This window comes from Podarcis gaigeae (genome assembly GCF_964106915.1).
Source record: "Podarcis gaigeae genome assembly, chromosome: 1".
NCBI classification, from domain to species: domain Eukaryota; kingdom Metazoa; phylum Chordata; class Lepidosauria; order Squamata; family Lacertidae; genus Podarcis; species Podarcis gaigeae.
Window position 1 is genome coordinate 60,016,207 of NC_139678.1, and position 25,897 is coordinate 60,042,103.

Sequence of the window (25,897 nt, forward strand, 5' to 3'; positions counted from 1 at the left end):
TAATAACAGTTGGATAAATAAAGGTTGTACACTGAATGCGACTGTAGAAAATGAATTTTATGGCCCATTACTAGTTGTAGAATAGCACTGTCATTGAGAAAAATCCTGAGATAATCAGGAAAATGAATCAGAGAATACTTTTGGTAGTTTATGCTTAATTCATTAATTAATATCTGTCATCCACATCTGCCATTTTAAAGCTATGCTAAATTATACCCTTTAGATGTTTTGAGAAAGTGCTGAAATTTAATAGAAATCACAAAAGTTTAAGGGCTTCTCTGGGTTAGCTCCCCAAATGCAATAAAACCAAAATGCCTCAGTGTTTCTTTTGCACTTTCCATTATTCAAATGGGTTTAGGCAGTGTGTGTGAGTTACTTTAAAAACACAAAAGCCATCAGATCAAAGGTCCATCTAGCCCATCATCCTGTTATTACAGCAGTCAATCAGATGCCTATGGAAACCCTGCAAGCAGGATCTTAGTACAACAGCACTCTTCCCCACTTGTATCTGCCAGCGAATGGTATGCAGAGACATATTGCTTCTGACTCTGGAAGTAGAATATAGCCATCATGCTTTATCTTCAGAGGAACCCTGTGAGGTAGGTTAGGTTGAGTAGCCTAAATTCACCCACTGAGCTTGACAGCTGAGCAGGATTTTAATCCATACTTCTCCAGTCCAATCCTAAAGCTATCAACGTTTCAATCTACATTGGCCTAATTTGCACTTTATGCTAAGGCAAACCATGGCTTGGCCTAAATGAGCACATGGGCTCTGGAAGAGGAGATTGCAGCCACTTTGCACCTCTGCTGCTGTACGGTGCTGAGGTAAGCCATGGTTTGGCTTAATGTGCTCTCTGAACCCTGGCTCATGGTTCAGTTCTCTCCAGAGTCTGACCACAAACTGTAACCCGAGATTTGTCCTGTAGAGTTTACAGTTTGGGCTTGTCTGGAAGAGCTAAGCCATGACACTGTGCTCAGTGTAGCAGCAAAGTGACTGGAAAGGAACAAAGTGAATTGGCTTAGCATGACTGTGGGAACCAGGCCTCTGTAGACATTATTTTAACTGCAGCTTCTTATGTAACCATCCACACGTGATAATCTTTTTCTACATTTGGTTAAAAGAAGGTACCTATTCCTGCATGCTGCTGCTGTTAAAGACACAGTTACTGAGGCTGACTGAAAAACTGGCGCATTTTGTTCATTATATCACACTGGTTCTCTAAGGTTCTCTACCTCTTTCTTGCAATTGTTTTATGAAATGGTAATATTATGTGTTATAAAAAAACCATATTGGTGTTTTTGCACTAGAATAGTGAGATTTAAAAAATAAAATAAAAAAATAAATAGACTAGATAACCAGGTAGCAATAATTAAATATGCCCATAATCTATTTTCATCTACTGGTGGTTTGTATTCATGATTGTATGAGGATTCCACAGATGAGTTCAATAAATATCCCAGTGAAATACATTTTGAATAACCAATCATTCAAATCTATGTTTATATCTCCAATACATGTTGCAACTTGTTGTTGTGCTAGAGGGTCACAGAATTTGTCGTAACCTGCCTGCCAAAGTTAAGTAAACTTCCCCCTCAAAAGCTGTGCTTCTGTGGAGCAAGAATTTACAATTCCTCTGGCACGCTGGCCCTAACCCCAGATCAATAGCTTCTTCACTTATGACAATCTTAAGAAGGAGAGCTTTATTGGGTATGAGAAGTCCATTTGCTCTGTTTTCCCAATAGTTTTGCTAATTGCAAAATCTAAGATGCCTACACACAAATACACACAATGTATCTTGGTGCGGGGGGTGTTATTGTTGCAGGAAGCAGAACAGCACATTATTCATAGCTATTCACACTGTTATTTTTAATCAAATATTTGGGTACAAAATATGTCCTGATAGTGAAGAATGGTGGCTACTGCTGCTTTCGGACAAGCAGAAAGATTAGACCATAAACATGCATACATTTGGAAAGCCACTTTTCTTATTCATGTGCTCTGTCTGCATAGGTCTGCCAAAAGAGGCACAAGTGTTTCACTTAAAATAATGAAAACTAAAAAAATGGTCTCTCTCTCTCTCTCTCTCTCTCTCTCTCTCTCTCTCTCTCACACACACACACACACACACACACATACACACACACACACACACACACACACACACACACACACACACACATGCAGCTATTCCACTGATTTGAACCTCCTTAAGCTACACTCATGAGGTTCTGTTTCCTTTCCTGTTCCAACATGTATGTCCAGAAAGGTGGTGATAAATAGGCACCAACTACCCAAAGGGGGGTTGGGGATGGAATGCCCTGTCATTGTGACACGTGGGAAAGTCAAAGTTCATTCAGTGTTTCTTTTTTTTTCAATGCAATGTTGCTGGTGCAAGAAAAGAGGGTTGTGGTTATATTAGTGTTTTTAAATGGTTGTAAGTGAATAGGAACTGGAAGGATAAGATGGAAATGTCTATAAACAAGAAAGGATCTGCCTATTAGGCAGGAGAAGCTAACTCTGTTGAGGGGAGAGGTAAGCAGCAGCTAGAATAACAGAGATGGAGTTCACTCATGCTTTTGTTTATTTCTAAAATGTATATTAACTGATTGGACAAAGTCTAGCCTCATAGATTGTTGGCCAAAATCCGATTGATCTCAGTGGACAGATTTAAGCATGTGCTTGCCTGCCCCACTGAAATCAGCAGGATTTCAGTGTTCTCAAATTTGATTGACTTGTCTAGTACACATTTTGTATGTGCACCTGAGATTTTCAAGATTTTAAAACTGTATACATCTAAATACATTAAGTTTGAACGCAACAAAAAGGTGTTTTAATGTGCATGGAAAGAAGACATTGGTCGGACCTTTAGTATGGCTGCAGTATTCTGTTAAATACTGCCTTGGTGACAAACCTGTTAGTTACTGTGGAATATATGTGTGTATTTGTTTATATTTGTGTATATGTTCTCTGTGGCACTTATTCCATGTTGAATGAAATGTCCTTAAATACTAGCACTTTTAACTCGGTCTGTTACATAACTGCTGAGTTTTCTTCTTCCACTTTTAAGGTTGATTTTTGTAAGCTCCTGACAAATAAATGAATGGAGGACTAGTGGCAAGCTAGCTTCTATTAGTGCCATTGAAACTGGACTCCTTGTTTATGCAGTTGAGAGAAAGTATTGTGTCTTGTCCCCATGGACAAAGCAGAACTGAGAATAGCCCTGTCCCTAGTTTAACTAGCTTAGCAACCTCTTTGTGAAACCCCGGAGGGGCAATTGTCTATTGTTCTTGAACCCAGTAGAGACTCACAAAGCTAACTTACATCCATTGGACTTTTTTTCTTGCCTTCCTGTTGCATGAGAAGTTTAATAATTGAGTTAGGCAGCACAGTCAGGTTTTGTCTCTTAATGTTGACAGTATAACACTAGGGTTTCAAAAAATGGGTTAGTGCTTCTGTGGACTAAGGGTTGTTTTCTGTTAGTCATTGCAAGATTATCAACTTTAACAGCATTTGGACTGGCCGTGTGATGGGGGAAGGCTTCTTTTTCTCTTTCTCACGGGCAAAGATAAGGCTCTAGAAGAAAAATCAGTGAGTGGCAATGAACTTTGCAAAACTAAAGGACGTCTTCAGCCTCTTCAGATAATTTGGTCACTGTTTCCAGAACTGCATTGGAAGAAAGTAGCTCTTCAGGTTACAGTTTAGTCAAGTATGTTATTTTATTGAAAGTTTGTTTTCTTCTTGTTTATTTGATGTACATTTGGATCGAATTGCCAATTTGGAAACAATCTAGAAGAAGGGGAAAGGTGCACATATACCATGCATTTAGATTTTTTTCTCCAGTGTTCATAAGCTTATTCATTGTTTGCAAAAAACAACAATATACATGCTTCAGGGCATGCATCAATCTCTATCTTATAGTCAAGCATATTTTTCATGTGTATGTGTTTGGATGAATTATTTGCATTTATTTTACTTTTAATATATTCAGCTTAATAGATATATTTTAATTTCAGCTGGACTGGTTTGATATGGATATTTATCCTTTAGGGGTAAAGGATGGCAATAACACTTACTTTATCATTTTAAACCATTTTAAAGCATTTTTAATGTTGTTTGTCAGAGATGCTCCTTTTATTTCAATGCCAGTGTTTTATTTTATCCTGTCTTTTCCAAAGAGTTAAACTACATTCATAACTTGTTTTAAGTTCTTAAGTGTGACAAATTTACACTCTATTAAACTCCATGAAATGAACATAGTGATGCTATAGCCAGCTAATAGACTGAAGAGTTCATGTGTGAGTGTGATTGCACACTGCAGACATGGAAGTGGGTGTTTTAATGACAGAAAATATGCAGTAGTAATTCCAACATTTTCAAGCAAGAGCCTCTCAATTCCAAAATGTTACGCAAGCTGTATGACACCCAGTGGCCATGAGAGGTCTATTGCTGATATTACCAGCCCCTGCTACCACTGGAAGAATTTCCTTTTTACCCTGTATCCTCAATTATATGAAGATACTGGAAGGATAATCCTGCCTGAAAAATAAGTTTTCTTACCCATTTATTTATGAAGATAACCTCACAAGATAACCTAGTTGGAAGACATTATTACTCAAGCAATTAATTACATTTATATCCTATCCCTCCTTCCAAAGGAGCCCAGGGCAGCAAACAAGAAGTGTCCATACAATAAAAACAACTTAAAAGCAATTCCAGTACACATGCAAACTGAGAACAATATGGGAAAGTCTACAGTAGGCACAAAAAAGACAGCAGACATGTCACCTAATATTCAAAGGAAGGGAATTCCGAAGGGTAGATGTTAAAATACTATATGCTTGGTTCGTATATTGTGCAGAATGGACCTCCTGATAAGATGGTATTTGCAAGAGGCCCTCACCTGCAGAGCTCAGTTCATCAAGGTAGCAAGACCTTTGCCATGCTTCTAACATGCCACATTCCCCCCTAAAACTGACTTTTAACAGAATTCATGGTAAATGTAATGTGTAAAAAAGCTCTTGTGTTTTATTCCTTGCCAAAATTTAGTTTCAAGTAAATGTGATCCAACTTTACATCTCTCGGTGTTGAATTTAGTGATTATATGATGTGCCTGCATTTTTCAATCATATTGTTACCCTTTGACTTTTTTGGTGAAGGATAATATAAAAATGAATATCTAGCTAGCCAGGTTGACTGATCTGGTAAACCTGCAACACAAATGTATTTCTGGTGTTTTCAAAGGTACATGACAGATGGTGGATTGGGTCTTTACACTCGAAGGCTAAACAGACTTCCGGATGGGATGGCTGCTGTACGGGAAACTCTGCAACGCAACACCTCACTGGGCCTGGGCGATGCAGACAGGTAGGCCTGCACCTGGCATTCTTTATTTTTACATTCTGTATTTTTACACTCTTATGAACTGTGTTCCACTGCAAGCACAAAGGAAAACTTGTGCCTTTTGAATAGCCTGTGAATATATTGCAAGGAAGTGGAATTTGGCCGTTGTGATTTTGAGTGGGATCTTCTGAGGATACTTGAGTTAAGACATTTATGTGGAGTGGAAATTAGGCACATTTTCTATGACAGTACATCTGAACTGTTATTTCGATGCTTAATTGGTAATAGAATAAAACTGAGAGACAGTAGCTTGTTGAAGACCACCTGGTGAGTTTGTGGCAGAGGTGAGATTTTATCTACCCTGTTTCCCCTGCACTGCATGACCTTAGAATGCAATAAATAAATAAATAAATAAATAAATAAATAAATAAATAAATAAATGGTGTCTGCAGTGTAGAGACGTTGACTGAAAACAAAGCCATATGGCTGAACCAATTGAAGAAGGCCATGCAGGTTCTCACCCTGCCCCAGAGTCTTCAGTCAAACTGTGGGAACGTATTTTTTCTGACCTCATGCTAGTCCATAAGACCTGGAGACTAAAAAGCAAACTTTTTTCCCCAAGCCACACCAAGAGATAACTTGCTTATTATTCAAATTCAGCTCTATCCTTCCCAATACCCAAAGTCAACCTATGATAGGGTTGCCATACGTCTGGAATTTCCTGGACATAGCCGGGATTTGGCCATCAGAAAAAGTGCCTGGGCGGAAACAGCTTAAATGTCTGGGAAAATCAGGACATGTGGCAATCCCTGTCAGAAGTGTAGATTTTGGCTCAACTACTTTTGTGTCCGGATCGATTTTCACTTGAGATGTCAACAGATTTTTAAAGCGTGGAAAAAGCAACCCTTACTCTGTCTGCCACCATATTCTCCCCGATCTCAACCCCTCTAATTATAATGCTAGTGGTGTTATGCTGGTTTACTCTGTAAGGCATTTGAGAGAAAAATGGTGGCAACTGGCCACATCACAGTAGTGGCAAGTAGCACTTTTGCTAGACTTTCAAACGTAAAGGGTGGAGGAGGGTAGCAGTAGACAGCATATTCAGCATTACTGTTAAAAATATGAGGGATGGGGAAAGGAAACAGCACCCCCTGCAAAATAATTTGTAATACTTAATTCCAACCCCGAAAACTGCCAAAATTGCCATTCCAGTTCACATAATTTGTGAACAGGGCTGGCAAATTTGTTGGAGAGGCATTTCTACTCAGCCCTAACTATAATTAAAACATTATTAAGCTGCTCTTAAGCATGATTCATGAAAGAATATTCTAGAGACTGGATTTATATCCCCTTGAAACTGTATAAAGCTGAATGTCCCAAGACTGAGCCAATCCAACACTGGACTTGAATGTCACAGTAAAATGGCTTATTGCTAAGATATCCACAGTGGAGCTCTTTCATTTCCAGCTGCTCAGCTTACTTGTGCTATCTCATTAGTTGTAGATAGAATGAAGATTTCTCCATATTAACTGTATTAGCATCAAACATGGCCCTTACAAGATACATTTCGCCCTGCAGCAGACCAGCAGATCTGGATGTGGAAAATTAATTTAATGCCTGATTGCTAGGTTAATGGGGATTACCTTAATAACAGCTGAGCTTACCAGTTTATTTGTATTTTTGTGTGCACAGCCATACACGCCACTCAAATGAATAGCATCTGAAAGCCCCCTTTAATTTAGATTTGTTTTGTTTATTTTTAAAGGATGTAAAACAGACAAAAATAGTTTCATCTTTTCTTTATTTACTGTGTTGGGTTTACCCACCTGGTTGTGGGAGTTATTAATTAATTTCAACATCTGTGCAAGCCAAAGACTTCTCTCTCTTTTTACGTCACAGAATGGTAAAAGAGACTAGACATACCAGGTCCGGCCCTTCAAAGAGGTAGAGTGAAGCCACTGCCTCAGGCGACGGCAACCCACCCCATCACTACTGGAGAAATAGCAGCAGCAGCAGCGCCAATATCTGGCAAAACCTCACCAGAAATTGGTGATATTTGGCCAGAAACCAGCGCTGGCCGCCAGAGGCAGTGGAGCAGGGCAGCGCTTCCCCCTTTTGCCTCAAGTGGCAAACCGGGATACATCACCCCTGAGACACAGGTGTAGGTACTGTACAGAGTTCTAGGAATTACAGTGGTGCCTCGCAAGACGAAAAGAATCCATTCTGCGAGTCTCTTCATCTAGCGTTTTTTTCGTCTTGCGAAGCAAGCCCATTGGCGGATTAGCGGATTAGCACTATTAGCGCTATTAGCGGCTTTTAGCGGCTTATCGGCTTAGCGGATAAACGGCTTAGCGGCTTAGAAAAGGGGGGGGGGGAATGCAGGAACTCGCAAGACATTTTCGTCTTGCGAAGCAAGCCCATAGGAAATTCGTTTTGCGAACCACCTCCAAAACGGAAAACTCTTTCGTCTAGCGAGTTTTCTGTCTTGCGAGGCATTCGTCTTGAGGGCACCACTGTAAAGTCTGTTTTCCAAATCTAGATCACAAAAGTGAATGTGCAAGAAGGTTGGAAAAATACCAGCTGCCAGATAGAACTGCACATCTCCCAAGTGCCACCCTTTAACAGGGAAAGGTTGTCAGGATAGGAAGAAATTCCGAATCTTTGCTGTTTTCTTTCTTATTCTTCTGTCTTCTTCTGGTGGAATTTTCTGCCCACTGAGGATCTCCAGGCCTCATCTCTTTCTTCTTTTAGGAGGCTAGTAAAACATTCTTATTTTAAAAGGCCTTTTTTTTTTTTTTTTGGGGGGGGGGGGGGTTTATAGCTGCATTGTTGTTGTTAAACCTTCTTCAATAAGAACCCAGCCCCACACATATATACGGTCACACGAATTGATTGTGCGTAAGAGGGGGGCAGGGGGGATGCCTGTACAAAATTTTGATAAAATACTTTTCTGAAATGTAGTTGAAATAGGCAGGAGGAAAGGCCTGTAGCCAGTTAGACAGAGGAACGCATGCAGGACATCATGCACTAGAGCAGGACAAATGAGTTCTGCCTAGCAGCAGTTTAAAATAGTATTTACATTGCAAAAACATGAGGCCAGGCAGAGGACAATCCACAACCTGAATCCCTGCAGGTGACAACAGGATTCAGACAAAGGAATGGAACATACTGCGTTCAAACTGGTCAGACTAACTGCTTTGCTAGCATTGTTAACTTCTACAGTAGAGTTTCCACTTTTTTGTAAAATGGAAGCTGGCCAGACCTGAGAAACCATGGCAATTATAGGCCTATATCATGACAGGGAGTGTTTATAATTCATTATGCTAACTGTTGGGCTATAATTTAATTTAACCTTTAAAGTTGTCCATGCTTTTATAAGCTTAGAGGATACATGGGCAGCTGCTTTCAAAGTCAATGTGTGGGAAAATTTATTTTAGTAGTATATCTTTAACTCTAAATATATGTGTGGCATGTAGGGTCCACCTACACAACTCTCATTCATGCCCCCATATTTTAATCCACCATCTCTTAACACATGTTTCTGAATATTCTTGTGAAAAGTAGTATTTCTTGTAGCTGACAAATCATGTGATATCTTTTTATATTTTGTAAGTGCACATAAAGAAATCAAGCATTGTTTCCTGCAACGTACAAACAAGGCAATCAGTTGATGGAACTAGTGGATATATCTTGCAGAAAAACATCTGATATATAACTAATAGGACTGTTCTTTATGGTTCCTTCTAGGGCATGATACCCAATCTTTTTATATCCCAAACACTCTCATAAAAGACTTGTGGCTCCTTTAAAAGTAACACGAGTTTAGATCTGAGCTAGGGGGAAGGTGGCTTTCATTTCACAAACGAAGCCATTGTGGTTTGAGTGCCAAACTAGGACCAAATAAGACACAAATTCAACTCTCCGCTCTGTATGAGCCAGCTATTCCATCGTTCTTTCAGCCTAACCTACTTCACAGGGATGTTGTGATGGTAAAATGAGACCAGAGGAGGACCATGTCCATTGACCTGAGCTATTTTGGTGAAGGGTACAGTGGTACCTCGGGTTAAGTACTTAATTCGTTCCGGAGGTCCATTCTTAACCTGAAACTCTTCTTAACCTGAAGCACCACTTTAACCAATGGGGCCTCCTGCTGCCGCTGCGCCGCTGCACAATTTCTGTTCTCATCCTGAAGCAAAGTTCTTAACCCGAAGTAATATTTCTGGGTTAGCGGAGTCTGTAACCTGAAGCGTATGTAACCCGAGGGATCGCTGTATTATCAAATGTAATAAAAAACATTTTTGTTCAGGTGCATGATCTTAAGGAAAGTGATGCAGTCTCTTGCTAAAGCTAAGTGGGTCATGGTATGATCAGTGCCTGGATGGGAGACTGCCAGGGAACATTACTTATGCTGCCTTGAGTTTCATGATGAAGGAATACAGGATGTAAATCAGAAATGGGGAACCTGTGCTCCTCCAGATAGTGTTGTACCAAAACACCCATCATCTCTGACCAGGATGGCTGGGGCTGATGGGAATTGAACTCCAACAATACCTGGAAGGACACAGGTGTCCCATCACTGATTCATTACTGATACAAGTATACTGAACACATCAAATAAGCAGCCACAAAGTTAAGCCAGAACATGCTGGCATATAAACTTTTAGTTGTGTGTTTAGCTCACTGAATTCAGCAAGACTGAAGGATATTGGCTTATGTCTGAGCTCAAAAGAACACAAAAGCCAGACAGGTAAAACTAGTCGTTTTACAGTAGATCGTAGCCTGTTTCAGCTGCTGCATTATGAGACAGCAAGGCAGAACACTCTTTGTATTTTTGCTACTACAGAGCGGCATCACTACTCTTCTCTGGTTTTCATCTCTGGGTATTTGTTGACACCCTGGCCCTTGGAAGTGATCATGTATCCCAGTTTAGCCACCTAAACTGTAATATATGAATATTTATAGCTCCTGTAACAGAGAAATCAAAGGACCACTTAAACCTTCAACCCAGAAAACCCCACTCCTCATGTAGCTGTCTGGTTTGGTTTTTATCAGCTGGCTCAAAACAACTCGGCTCTCAAAGTAAAGTTATACTTGAGTGCATGGAGAGATAATCTCCCTCTGCCTTAGAAAGACAACTTTTATCTTGTAAATCAGATGTGAAAAGAACAAAGGGAATTCCCATCAAAAGTTCTTTTGAACTCTTGCATTCTAGAAAGATGATTGTCTGGTTACAATAGCTAGCAATAACAATAGAAAAGGCCTTCATTTTATAGGTGAGAATTTTGTGTGCCTTAACTCAGTATGCCCACCCCAGAGTTACCCTTTGATGAGCATGAAGAACCCCAGCATCCCTCCCAAACCCAGAACTACAGAAGGGGTCGGGGATCATCCTCACAACTGGACAGTGATTCCCTGACCCCCTTCAACTTCAAGATTTGGAGGAAGAGCTGTTTGGATGCTGTGGTGCTCCAAGCTCCCCGCCAACCTTTTCTGGTTCTAAACTGGTGAAGGGCTAGAATCCTGACAACCACAATGTTTGGATTAGCTGCCAAAATTATAGACCCGTGTTCCCTCCTTTAGAGCCCAACAAGGTGGAAAGGATAGCACTATTCTGTTGAGCATAAAGGTTTAAGTGCAGCCTTGTCAAAAGTGTTAACCATTGTGTCAAAAGATATGGACAGGGCACAATATTTGAATACTATCTTTTTTTGTAAGGAGCATTGAAATTAGGCTTGTAGTAAAGACATTCCTAGCACAGTACAACTATATCTGCCTTCCATCCAACTATGGCCATCCTCTTCTATGTATCCTACTTGTGATTCCATCTGACTGTCCCTTAAAATGCTGGCAGTCGCATTCTACACTAATTAAAGCCTATGAGTCATTTTCAAGGACAGCACCATATACAATGCATTATAGTAATCTAGTCAGGAAGTTACCAGATCACTGCAAATATTAACATATAGTGGCTTTTCAAACTCAGCAGAGCAAGTGGGCAAAGTAGGTTTGCTATCCAAAATTAAGCACAGTAGGCTGGTCCTTTGCGCTTTGCAAGACAAGCTGAAGGATGTAAAAAGTTTTTTTGACACAGAGCAGAAACTGTTATTTGGCTTTTCACATCTAATGGCAACAGCATCAACAAAAGTCTCCAGACAGCTGCTTCAGTAACCTCTGATCCTGGGATTTCCCTGTTGTTGAGGTTATCTGTTCAGCTTCCAAAGTGCAAACACTGTTTTCATACATTTGGAGCTTTCATTCAGACTTGGGTATCTTGTGAGGCAATAAGGTCAAATGTAAAGGCAATCAAACAACAAGCAAGTGCACTTTTGAGCATTCAAGCAAATATATAATAAATCACTGGGGAAGGGTGTGCCTAATTTTCAACCCTTATGAACTCTACTTTTGTGGATGAAGGCATGCAATATAATTAGTTGTCAGTGAATTGTGCGCTCTCAAGTAACAGTGATAAGCTAAGGCTGCATAACTACACTTGGCTGGAAGTTAAGGTGCAGTAGATATAGTAAGAATTATTATGTAGCACCAGTGGGACTTCCAAATAAGCATGTATTGGACTAATCTGTACAGCCTCACCCCAAGGACTGTCCTTACGTCAGTTTTTCATGTTGTTTTGACAATATGCATCATTGTTGACCTCGGCGGGTGATGTGCTGAGTTCTTGGATCCACTGATAGAAACTGCAAGAAAAGCAAGTATGGTGATGTTTTTGAAAGGGATATCACTTCTCATGTGACTGATGTACGTGCTTTGGGAACTAAGACTTACTGACCTTCTGGAAATTATCACATTGCTGAAGGCTGCACTGATGTATATCAGGATTTGAACAGTCAATGAATAGCTTGAAATGGTGACAAGTGAGCACTTGAGTATATCTGAGTAAAGATTTAAGCTTTAAATTATTTTGGTCAACACTTTAAAAATCTCTAATGGATCAGGTGGGGCATTCAGGTCAATGTGTTGTCACTTCACACTGTTGTCTACCTTTTGTTTTCTTAGTCTAACTATTCAAGCATACATCATTTTATTTCCATAGTTCACCAATGCTCAAGCCCACTTGCAACATGAAAAAAATACAACAAAAGTAGTCATAAACAATAAATAAAACTTTTAAAAATGCACAACCAAATGAAACAATTTCCACATAAATCATAGCAAGATCTAAAATAAAGATTAGTATCAATAACAGCAGCAACAACCCCAAACAAAAAGTCCTAAACAATACTCCAGCCCAAGAGTCTGTTCGGCAGCCTCAGGTTTTGTAGCCATAGTTAACCAGTCATCAGTCAGGGCCTCGACTCCCCAGGCCAGGTGGGAAAAGGCATGCAAGGCAGGGAGCAGGTCTTCCAGGACTCACAGCCCAGATGATCTCTGGCCTCTTCAGCAGCCTCAGCTTTTGTAGCTGGAGTCAGTTTTATCTTCTTTAATAATGCTAGGTTCTGAATTATTTTCTGTTCAGCTAGTTAGCGGTACTTTGGATGGAGACAGTGGAAGGAGTACCGTATTTTTTGCCCCATAGGACACACTTTCCCCCCTCCAAAAATGAAGGGGAAATGTGTGTGCGTCCTATGGGGCGAATGCAGGCTTTCGCTGAAGCCTGGAGAGCGAGAGGGGTCGGTGCGCACCAACCCCTCTCGCTTTTCAGGCTTCGCGCAAATCTCCACAAGCTGTGGGAGCCCTGCGCTGGGCTCCCGTGGCTTGCGGAGAGTTGCCTGCATGCCAAAGGCTGGGCGCGCTGAGCTCAGCACGCCCAGACTTCCCGCAGCTCTCCGCAAGGCGCGGGAGCCCGGCGCCGGGCTCCCACGGCTTGCGGAGAATTGTCTGTTCTGGGGGCTGGTGTCGGGGGAAGCTCGAGCTTCCCCCGCCTCAGCCCCACGCCTGGGGGGGAAATAAAATTTCCCCCCTTTATTTCTCTCCCAAAAAACTAGGTGCACCTTATGGGACGGTGCGTCCTATAGGGCGAAAAATACGGTAAGCCGGGTCTAGCTTCTGTACATGTTTTCCTTTATGCTTGATCTCCCCCCCAATACATTTATAACTGATATATTCATGTTATGATATTTAACTGTTTTCATAAAATTAGATCCAGACTTACTTTGCGTTCTATGAATGGAACTGCTTTCCCCACACAACATGGAAATAATGCTTTTTCCACCCAGCTGGTGGAGGCGAGAGACATCTTTCTCCAATTCTCCAGTTCCCCTGTGCCCCACACCCCGTATCACCCCTCCCAACATGTGGAAAGCAATGAAGCTGGCAACAGTGGAACAATGGAGGGCATAAGGCAATGAGTTGTTCCTTCTCTCTCCTTGGTCACTTGAGACCTGAATGCCTCCTAAATACATATAGCATATAAAATGTACCAACCCATGTCAATATCTTGAGTGTTAATAATTAAGAGCAAGGCCCATTAAAGCTTTCAGGAGCAGTTTATGTCTGTTAAGGCTCAGGCAAGAGAAATGTACCTCCCCTTAATCCCATAGAGGGAGCAGTGTTGGAAACAGTTCGTTACAGGAAATGGCAGGCCCAGGAGCACAGGAAAGGTAGGAACCTTATTGGAATAATCCTGGGTCTATTACAGAGCCACAAATTTGAATGATACCAGAATCTAACATAGGTACAGTGTCATGTATAATGTGATATTTCTAAAGATTCCAATTTTGCAAGACTACCATCCATCAGATACACAAGTCTGGCCTGCCTATGATTTCCACTAAAGCAGGTAGCTGCTATTAGGGAGTCTGTAATAATCTCTCCTCTTTGCCCTGGTTATTTACCATAATGCTGCCAATAGCAGGGTTATTAGGCTTTTGTAGAAGCACTGCAACTTCCTCACTTGTGTGAAGAATCATGGCCAGCTCATAGCAGGCAAGCAAAAGAGTTGGCATAGCTGGAATTCCTGTTTTAGAGGCCTTATTACAACTACTTTATTCAGTACAAAGGAAGGTGCAGTCGAAACTGCCCTTTTCACACTAAAAACATGTAATCTCCCACTGAACCTCAGAGTTGCCTTACTGAATCATTACTATATCAAATAGCTATCTAGCGTTTGAGATGTCTCCAGAATATAACACACAAAGTTATGTTCATGGTTGTTCTTCTATAGTATCTGGTATTCCAAGGTATACTACCTTAGAAGATGGAGCTAATAGTCATTTTTAGGTCTTGATTTATTTCTATGTTACCTTGTCTGCTTAAATATTTACTGGAGTTTTCATTCCCAGATAGTATCTTTCTTCCAATGACTAAGCTGGTGACACTCATTAAAAGCTTGAGTGAACAATTTTAATGAGGGGTAAAAGGAAGAGTTTCTTACAGACGGACATGTGTCTTATGGCGATCCAAAGTAAATATTTAACTCCATTTATAAGGTACATAATGGAGATATTTACTTTATAGGCAGCTAAAAGAAAATAGTTTTGCAGATCATTGTCAGATGACATTACATGAATCACGTTAACAAATCTAGATCTCTGATCAGATGCTGGTGAAGTGATCTTGTAAATATATAAAAAAAAGTGAATAAGCAGAACTGTTAAATACACAAAGCCAAAAGTATTAGTTGGGCCAAAACAATTATAGTTCATGTTACCAACAAACTAGTAGCTTTTCTTCTTACAGTGTTTCTGCTACCTATAACCATGCAGTCTTTAGTAAAGAAAATATCACCACCTTAATACAGTCATATCTTGGGTTAAAGTAGCTTCGGGTTGAGCGTTTTCAGGTTATGCTCCGTGGCAACCCAGAAGTAACAGAACACGTTACTTCCGGGTTTCGCCACATGCGCAGATGCTCAAAATGCCGTCACGTGCGGAAGCGGCGAAACGCAACATGCACATGCGCAGTCGCGTGCTACGCTCTACTCAGGATGTGAATGGGGCTCTGGAACGGATCCCGTTCACATCCAGAGGTACCACTGTAACTGTATTTGTTGAACCCTTTTCTCCATATCGAGCCAGAGCTGTCAGTCTGATAATAATGACATGAGATGCACTCTTTCTATTGCCAGGGAGCACTCATGGTAAAGTTTTCATCTCCTGAAGCAACTCTAGATCTGCATTACCACTCAGTGAGATTGGCAGGTAAATTGGCCATGATTAAGTTACTTTGCACCACAGAAGTCATTGATGTGCTTGAGTGCAAGAAATTTTACATACAGTACTGAGCTTTGTTACACAGATAGTGTATTGCATTGAGACTGGAAGGCAACTGTCACTGCACATCCAGAATACACTGGAAGCTCCCTGAAAAGCTTCTGAATCCATTGTATGAATTTTCTAGTACCAGTGTACCAGCTAAAATCTTACTTAGCGATAAGCCCTCTTCAGTTCAGTAAACACACAAGGAGGCCTCAGGGATGAGCTCTCTAGCTCTGCTTGCCATATTTGTAAGAGGGCAGCCATCTGAGGTGGAGGGCTTCCTATACTCCTGGCGATTACACGTATGTTTTATAAACAGAGTTCTAAAATGTACAGGGAGCCTCTAGAGGTTCAAGAGTCTCTCTACTTCAGTGAACCTATTACTCTGAAAGGTAGAGTTACTACACTTGTCTCTGCTTTCCCGCACCCCCTCACATATTTACTAAACACCTTAACATAATACCTGAAGAGTACTGAAGTCACTTGCAGAAAGGCAAACAGCACAAAAAATAGGAATAGAAAAATAGAACCAGTAGGAATTTAATGGTATTGAGTCGAGCGATACCGTACTTTGCACACTTAAAAGTTCTAGAAGGCTGACAATCTCAGAAAATGTTTATGTTTTACATGGAAAACGGGATGATTTGGAAAAATGAAAGCCTTATGGGTAGCTTTTGCATAATTTACCATTAGGTAGCATTCCCCCCATTATATGTACAGGAACCATACCAGTTTGGGCGCCAAAAGGGGGCTTGTCAAGAATTGAGAGGAGGCATTAATTCTCGGTGTAAAGCTATCAATAAAGAGCTTACTGACCGTGAAGTGAAAATTTGAGCCATTTGATCCTTGCATTTTTTGTGGGCTGTGGTTTCTTTCCAATAAAACTCATTGAAGCTGATACGCTTAGTCATACCTTGCCTTGTAAGACTGTTAATATTCTCAAATAACAGAAAGGGCTTGACCAGATATTTTATTACACAATAGTTCTCTGTAACAGTTCGTTAATGTGTAAGTGGTCGTGTAAGGCTGAATAGATTTCATTTAGGGCATATTTCAATTCAGCGGCTTGAATTCTTGCGGAATTTTCAAAGCTCTACTTAGTTTAGGAAGCTTAGGAAGCTCTTCCTGCTTCATTATAAGGATGTATATCATCTAGATGGGGACAGGCATGGAATTGTTATATTCGTTAATAAAAACATACAAATAGTGTACTGGATCAGAGCAATGGCCTGTCTAGTCCTGCTTCCTGTTTTCACAACCTATGAGAAGCCCGTAAGCAGGACCTGAATGCAACAGCACTCTCCCCACTAGTGGTTCTTAGTAGCTGGCATCTAGGGGCATGGAGGAAGAAGAAAGCCTTTGCATCTAGTAGCCGCTGATAAGCTTACCCTTCATGAATTTGTTTAATCCTCTTAAAGTCATCCAAGTTGGTGAGCATCACCATCTCTTGTGGAAGTGAATTCCATAGTTTTAACTATGCTCTGTGTGAAGAAGTACGTACTTTCTTTTGTCTCTCCTGAATCTTCTAACGTTCAGATTCATTGGATGTCCCCGAGTTCTAGTGTTATGAGCTAAAGCTCCAACAATGACAGTCTGAAAGGGGGTTTCCTTTTCAAATGTGTTCACTACTGTTGGGAAGAAATAATGCTTGTCAGATTTCTGATAAGCTATTCTTTCACTGAGAATGAGAGGAAAACATCAAGCTCGTGTACGGGCATGATGGAATTTTGCAAGACAGAGGAAATGAAGTTGTCTGAAGTATTAAGTAACGTATGTATTGAAGTTCCATTGCATAGAATCATAGAATTGGAAGGGACCCTGAAGGCCAACTAGTCTGTTGTAGGTATGAAACCTGTTGCATGGAAAGACTTAAAGGGGGAATAATATACAAACTCCCAAGATAGTTTGAAATCAGCCCCCTTGCGTGAAGAAAAATTCCTGCCTGAGATTTATATGTGAATAGAAAATGATTCCATTGTTAAATATCATGTGTTACAAGAAAGTGTGAGGGGGTTGCAGGATCATGCTCACATGATTTCATGTCATGACAATATGCACTGTCGAGAACTCCCATCAGGTGGTCATTTGGCAGCCATTTGAATGAACTCTGCATGTATACCAAAGTCTGCGTATGTCACTGCACCGCACAATGGACTGCACAAACATTGGCAGCGGTGGGCAGGGCTATTATGCAGCCTAACCCCACAATCTCCTTGGTGCTGTGGTCTAAACCACTGAGCATCTTGGGCTTGCCAATCAGAAGTTTGGCAGTTTGAATCCCTGCGTTAGGGTGAGCTCCCGTTGCTCGGTCCCAGCTCCTGCCAACCTAGCAGTTCGAAGGTACCACTGCAGCGGAAAGGTAAACGGTGTTTCTGTGCACTCTGGTTTCTGTCACTGTGTTCCATTGAGCCATAAGTGATTTAGTCATGCTGGCCACATGATCCGGAAAACTGTCTGTGGACAAACGCTGACTCCCTCGGGTTGAAAGTGAGATGAGCGCCACAACCCCATAGTCACCTTTGACTGGACTTAACCGTCCAGGGGTCCTTTATTTTTACCTTTTTATAATCTATTATTTGAGCCCATGAAGGGATATAAATCAATAAAAAAACACCTTGGAGAGACAGAAAAGAAACCAGGAATCATGTCATGTCCAGGTAGGACCTTTGGCAGATTCAGTAATAAATGGTGCACTGATACTTCATGCAGTATGGCTTGAATATTTGAACCCCTGTTTGATCTGTCATTATTTCCTTCTGTCATGCACATATACATGTATAAGAAATGACAGTGGATATTGTTCATGGCTTGGCTGCTAAATAGGAACATGGAAAGCTGCCTTATAGTGAGTCTGACCATTGGTCCATCTAGCTCAGTACTGTCTGCATTGACTGACAGCTGGGTTTCAGACAAGAGTCTGTCTCAGCCTAATCTGGAGATATCAGGAATTGATCCTGTAACTGTAGCCACAAGGCCTTTTCCTGTTGTGATTGGATGCACTGAGGACTGTCCAATTCTTAAAAAGAGGACTGTCCAATTCTAAAAGAAAGCCCTGGATAGAAGCACCCATTGACATTGACTCCAACACGTCTTGTTGAATAGTGATAGGCTCAGAAATACTTTAGGACTGTTCTCTAGCCAATTTCTTTTGTAATTCAGAGCTTTAATTAACCAGACTGAATCCCAAACACTAACAATCACAATTGTTTACTCAGATTCAGGTGGATTGTTTATTTAAATACTATTCTACATAATCTACCATATTGATCATAGTTCCTCATACTTTTCCACTATTGAAACTAGGGCAGTAGGGAGGGGGAGATAATTCAGTTGTTTTGATAACCCTTTTTGTAGTCCAGAGGACCTAGTCAAATATTAACAGCTGCAAAAGACAAGGGGGTATTGTAGGATAAGAAAGCAAAGTAATATTCTGGTCTGCTGCATTAACCTAAAAGAATGGAATTTTCTTCTTCAACCAAGGAAATTAATCTGGAAGGTTATCCTTCACAGTTTACATTGTGTAATGCTATAGAAATTGAATTTAGGTTAAAATCAAAGTTAGATGGAAAAATCCATTTTAGGTGGACAAATTACAATAAAAGACATAATTTGGAAAGAGAGGGCATAATTCTCTCTCAACCTAACCTTTATGTAGTTGTTCTGAGGATGAAATGGTGGAAGGGGAAGAACCTTGAGCTCTTTGGAGAAAAGGTGAGATATGAATGTAATAAATGAAAATAAATAATAAAATAAATAAATATTTAAAGTACTTGTGTGCTTCCCTTCAGTGTAAAGCCTCCCCAAGGTGGCTTACACATGGTAACTAAAACAATTATTTTTAAAACCAAATAAACATATTTTAAAAGGTCACCTATGTGAGGAGAGAGACGGGGGGAACGTGTCCATGCTAATTCTCCTCAACCTCAGCAGCATTTGATACTGTCAACATTGGTATCATTCTGGAGCAGCTGTCCAAATTAAGGCATGGTGGCACTGCTTTGCAGTGGTTTCAGATCTGCTTGGATGTCATTTCCAAAGGGGTGATGCTTGTGGCACGCTCTTCAGCCCTGTGGAGCTATCAGTGTGTGGTTCTTTAGGATTCAGTCTTATTCCACATGCTGTTTAACATCTATATGAAACTGCTGAATGGGGTCATCTGGAGTTTTGGAGTATAATGTCAGCAATATGCTGACACACAGCTCTACTTCTCCTTTACATCTGCAGGTGAGGCAGTGGATGTGCTGGGCCAGTGTTTTGCCTCGGTAATGGACTGGATGAGAGCCAGTAAACTGAGGCTCAATCCGGATAAGACAGAGGCACTGTTAGTGGGCCGTTCCCTAGACGGGATGGATGGGAAGTGTCCTGCTCTTGATGGCGTTACACTCTCTCTGAAGTTGCGGGTATGCAGCTTTCGGGGACTTCTGGATTCATTACTGTCACTTGAGGCTCAAATGGCTGTGGCCATGCAGAGTGTCTTCTATCAGCTTTGGCTGGTGGTCCTGCTTGCACAGGGATAGCCTAACTTCAGTCATCAAATGTTCCTCTTCTCCCAAGCCTCTGGCTAATTAAACAATCTATGGCCTTTTAAACTGGGAGTGGGGTTATTGTTTTTGTTAATAACTATTTTATGCATTTTTGTGTAAGTAAAGGAACCATATGTGAGTAACCACAATAAAATAAAACGAGCCTGAGAACAGCAGCAACTTAATCATGTCCCAGTAAGAAGCCTTCACCTTACATATTAATAAAAGCTTTAGAGGAGGGACAAGATTTTAAAGACTTTTTCAAAAAGTGAGAGTTCCATAAACTACACATGAAACTATCCAGTAACAAAAGCTAAAAACTGAACTCACTACACTTTTAACAGAATCCAGGCTGAAGCAAATACCGTAAGTTATTGAGGTCTGCCCAAAAAAACTAAGAAAGATTAGGTCATATGTATTGCTTGGATTATGGGGCCACAACTAAAAAGCTTTTCTGTCTGATGGATCCTGAAAGTGTGGCTGTGAGCAGAGACTTGAACTTGAGGGTGCAGGGAGTCCTTGAAATAACCTAGTTCCAAAGGGTGATATTCAACTATGTTTTACTCAGAGTAGACCCATTGAAATAAATGGGCCTAAATCAGTCATGTGCAGCTGGTATTGACTGATATTACATGATCTGGATACTTATTCCCACAAGCATCCTAACAGCTGTATTCTTTACTATGTGAAGTTTCTGAACCCTATTTAAAGGCAGACCCATTTGGAGCTTGTTACAGTAGTTTATTTTGGATGTAGCCAGGGTGTGATGGGAGGCAAAACCTGCTTTTTCTAGAAAGGGTCGCAAGTGGCAGCAGCGGAGGAAGCTGCTCGGGCACCTGGGGTGGCGCACCCAGGGGTGGGGCGAGCTGCCCAGAAGGGCAGGGTGCACCGTGGGGCCTCCAAAGTCTGCCTGCCTCTTCCACTCAGCTGCCCCACAGCTGGTGGGGAGGCAGCAGGCGGACTATTTGGGCAGCACGGAGCCTGCGCGCGCCCAAGCCACAGCGTCTCTCCCAAGAGAGACATGTAGCTCAGGCGTGCTGCAGGCCCCACGGTGTGTGACACCCGACATTTTGTCACCCCCCTCAGTGGTGACACCTGGGGTGGTCCACACCCACCGCACCCCCTTCCTCTGCCCCAACAAGTGGTAAAGGAGAATGAGCTGGGAAAAGGAATGCCAATCACCTATTTTAAGATGAATTAACCTGTATATATGATGCTATGTCTAAAAACACCACATATACTTTTAACTGTTTTCTTAATTTTCTCTATGTGCTTTATAGAAAAAACCCCTCAACAAATACATTTTTAAATAAATTTAATGATACTTAGTAGGGTCATGTTCTGAATTAGTCCAAAGGAATGATAAAGTCAAGCTGGATAATTTGAAACAAGTTATGGCAGGAAGTATATTTAACAAATTTAAAATAAATGTGTGTTAAGTCTCTCTCTTGCTCTCTGAGGAATGATTTCCAACTTCATGTGGGTCCAATATGGACACCAAACTTTGCACTTCAAGACAGGAAATAAAAGTATTAAGTTGACTTTTTACATTACTGTGGTAATGTGCCGCTATCCCCTTTCAGTGCAGGCTGGATCCAGTTCCCATTAATTTATAAAGGAGCTGAACACATGCTTAGGCAGGAGGCTTAAACCCTAAACCAGTGATTCTTTGGCTTATTTGTCTGTGGTTTCATTACACTGGGCATGTATGACACAATGCAATGTGTTTTCTAACAGCTGCTCTTTAGGTAAATTAATACCTGGGGCCTCTTTACTTCTATCCACAATTTTAACTACTGGAACAGACCTTTAATGTAAAACTTATCTCACCGGATTGCTATTTGGATTTTTTTTATAATTATAATTTTCAAACACACTTGTTATAAACCAAATCCTTATAAACTGAATCACAACTAATCTCACACAGGTTATTAAGTAAAATAAATACATGTTCATTCTCCATTCACTGAATAAATGCAGCAAATTCATCTGACTTCAGAGGAGCTCAAGAAAATTAAAACTCATTGAAGCTCACAGGCTATGCGTGTGTTTCAGGACTTCATGGACTGGGACAAATCAGGCAGTGCAGTTATTTTTATTAAGTAAGATGCTGTTTTTAGTTTGCCTTGTCATTGGAAGGAGCCAATAAGTTTCCAGTTGTAGAGACTGCACTATAGTTAGAACATGCTATTATTGATACTGTGATTCAGTGTATATGGAATATGAGTGGACAGTTTTGACCAGTCTCAACTTTTTTTTTGAATAATAAAAATAAAAAATCAAGATAAAAAAATTCTAGCTCTCAGAGGTTTGAGACTTTTCATGTCGTAATCCAGGATTTCAAAGTACAGTTGTACCTTGGAAGTCAAACGGAATCCATTCCGGAAGTCTGTTCGACTTCCAAAACGTTCGGAAACTAAAACATGGCTTCTGATTGGCTGTAGGAGCTTCCTGCAGCCAATCGGAAGCTGTGGGAGCCCCGTCAGACATTTCAGGTTCCAAAGGACGTTCACAAACTGGAACGCTCACTTCTGAGTTTACGGCGTTTGGGAGCCAAAACGTACAAGTACCAAGGCGTTTGGGATCCAAGGTTCGACTGTACCTCTGTACATAAACTGATTAATATTTTGGAATTTCCTTAATGAAGTCCATCCTCAGCGACTGTGGGTTCAGCTTTGAAGAGGCAGTGAAGAATGGTGGACCAAAGCTCCCCCCACCCACAGCCAGCACTCCTCCTTTCACAGATTTCTCTTGCATCTAGTTTGGTAGCTGGACAGAGAGGGAAGCAGATGTCATCCCTCAGCAAGCAGGAATTGGCCCTGGACTTCATTTGCTAGCATGTCACTGTCAAAACATGGTTGTTGTTATTTTGTTTTTTGTTTTACTTTGCTGCCGGAGGTATACTGATCAGGCAACCAACGTATGCAGTGGCTGCCCAGTTTGTATAATCTGGGGAGAAAAAAATTCTAGTGTCACACATCAGAGGTTACATCAAACATTATTTTTCTTGTACAGAGAGATCAATCTCGGTGGTAGAAGCTCCCTTGTATGAAGGAGCAGCTATTTCATTCAGTTCACAGTCTGCCTTTGATATCTACTCATCTAGCATCCACCCAGCTAAGACAGTCTCTAGCTCTGTCATTATACAAATATGTGGCGAGAGACTAGAGCGCTCCTGTCTTTTTATATTCATAGCTAATCTAGTTTAATGCGATAATGGTCCAGCTGCAGGAAGGAATTTCATTAACACTCTTTCTTTTCATCCTAAAAACACAATCATCTGGCTTTTTTAAATTAGGCTTTTCTGAACGGCTGTGATTTTTTTTTGTTTATTTAAAAATAGCAAATTGTCACATGCAACCTCTAAATAAGCAGTCTTTCATGTTGCCATAGTGACACAATAGCCACTAAACCATAGACTGAGGAAAGAAGAAGCAAGTGCAGGCTTATATATTGAATTAGTTTTGCAGTTCTTTGTTTCCTGAAGTCGGTATTTTTATAACTCTTTGGAGAACATACAGTTTTAACCCATTAACACAGTGAAAGTCTCTAGGATTCATTAGGTTGTATGTTTTACATCATGGCAAACTACATAGCCTGGAAACAATTAACCTTTTAGGTGTGATTTAAGTGCATGGCACACATTACACAGAGGTGAACTTGATAAGTGTATAATCAACTGGAAACGACAACTGCCACCGTGATACCATTATTATTATTATTATTATTATTATTATTATTATTATTATATTGCGGGGGTGTATGGGAGCAGCCAGTGCCCCTGGGAATTGCTTTACATCATGATGCAGTGTCATTCCCATTGACACAATCTGGTTTTTTTAATTAGGAAGGCTACTATCAGCATTGTCAGTGGCAGCAAATTGTGTGTGTGTGTGTGTAAAAAAAAAGAAAAGAAAAAAACTGTCAGGCACCTCATCCACATTGTCTCTCCAGTAAGAATTCAAATGCAACATTCCTCCTGAATTATTAGAATGCACCATTATTTGCCCAAAGCTGCCAAATCCCCCCATCCTTTTTTGCAGGGGATGGGGAATTCTTGCTCCTGTGCTAGCAAGTAAGCTAATGACACTATTGAAACTTGTATTTGGCTCGGAAATATTAAGCTTGCAAGCTTGTACTGCATTCCTCAGATATGAGGTAATCATTACGACCCTCTGCATTATTGTACAGGTTTGATTTTAATCTAAATTTTCCCTTTTCAACTTAAACCACCCCACCCCCAAGGCCCTATTGTCTTCCTTACCCCACTTATTTTCGGACAGCAGAAGGAAAGGGAGGGAGATCTGTCCCCCTTTCACACGTGACAATACAGGTACCTGGGGGAAACTATATTTTCCAGAGGCTGTTTGCACCTGTGGTATTAAATAACAGATGCCAGAGGGGGGAGATGGCTTCTTTTCCTCCTGCTTGTCGCTTCTTGCCACTGCAAAGTAAGTGGAGTCAGAGGAAAGGTGGAAGAAGTTTGGAGAACTGGTCGATGGAGGGGGTAGAAGTTGCGAGGGTGGGCAAAAACACAATTCAGATCACTTGGGGAATAAACCAAGCTATTTCTCAGTCTTAGGAGAAATAGTTCTGAGCCAAGCAAACCTAGGAAAATAACCAGCCATCACTGCCTAAGTATGGAAATAAAAATTAGAATTGTGAAGTACTTTTCATGACCTGGGTTCTCTATTTTTTGTTTTCTAAAGGTTACGGGTTTTGATTTATTCTCCACCAGTTTTCACTTGGAAACCAAATGTTACAAAAAAAGGATGCAAAACACTCCAAAATCTGTGTATTAATAAGCTTGGCATACCTCAGGTGTATTCATCTCAGGTTCAAGGTGTTGGCTAAGTCAGGCCTTGCAACCTGACAAGCCAAACAAAACTCACCAATTGCATATGGCAGCCACAGGGAGGTTTTCAAGCACCTCAACACCATAATTACAAGTCTGGTTGGCTGCAGTCAGGCTGCTGTGTCACGGGTGATTCAGGCCTGCTTTGGGCTATTTGTAAAAAGGAATTAATGGTGATTCTGATGAACAGCACAGTGTTCAACAATCCACACTTCAAATGCCTTAATTATGATTATGATAAAGAACTTTGTCATGAATGTGCTCACTTGACTTTCATCCCCGTGTCTCAGTTTTCAAGGAAAATTGTTAAATGTGTTGCAGTCAATAACAGAAGAGTTCAAATCAATACTCTCATGCAATGGTCACACTTCCTCCACTTATTGGGTGACCATGAAAGAGATGTGTATTGAGTTCCTTCATGTAAGGAAGGATCCTCTACACCAGTCAGGACAATTCTAGAGAACTTCTTATTGCAGCCATACCTGTGGCTAGCGGGGTCTGTGGCCCACAAAAGAAATGTCAAGCAGAATGTCAAACTAGCAAATTAAACCAGGGACCTCGCTTCGGATCAAACCAATACTTCAGCCTGATGCTGTACCACCTTGTGGTTTTTCCAGTACGGTTTATATCGCTTACTCAAATTATAGCAATCAAGTATGTATCCTGTGTGCGTTGTGTCCATAAAAGGCCAGATGTATGGTATTGTGCAAGGCAACTGGGCAACATATCAGTTATGTTCTAACAAACGAAAATATTAAAGGAATTTAGTGTATTCAAATGCAAGTGTTTGTACAGTGATTTCAGTGTTTGAGAGGGCCAGTTCTGATTGTATTGTTTGCCCTTCACAGAAGTTCCAAGAAGGCAAGAATCTCTGCTTTCAAGACCTTTTCTTCAAAATCCAAAATAATGTTTCTCTACAGCCTTTTCTCTACGGAGAAAAAAAAGAAACGTTACATTGGGCACAACCTGATAAAATCCATTGGAAATGTTGAGAAGTGTATCAGACCTGTTTTAAATCAGACTA

At 40.8% G+C, this 25,897-nt stretch overlaps 1 protein-coding gene and 1 long non-coding RNA gene across 19 annotated transcripts in view; one reads left to right on the top strand and one right to left on the bottom strand.

Annotated features, from left to right (window-relative positions):
• Positions 1 to 25,897, top strand: part of NAV2 (neuron navigator 2) — a 555,491-nt gene that overhangs the window by 451,736 nt on the left and 77,858 nt on the right. For all 18 annotated transcript variants that reach the window (XM_083748518.1, XM_083748520.1, XM_083748503.1 and 15 more), the window contains one exon: positions 5,243 to 5,365. In XM_083748518.1, the coding sequence (XP_083604644.1) occupies positions 5,243 to 5,365 (123 nt within the window). The remainder of the gene's footprint in view (positions 1 to 5,242; positions 5,366 to 25,897) is intronic.
• On the bottom strand, positions 11,029 to 12,399 carry LOC310851359. The gene is made up of 2 exons (XR_014567724.1): positions 12,129 to 12,399; positions 11,029 to 12,036 (listed from the first exon to the last, which is right to left on the bottom strand). It is a non-coding gene; the product is annotated as an uncharacterized lncRNA (long non-coding RNA).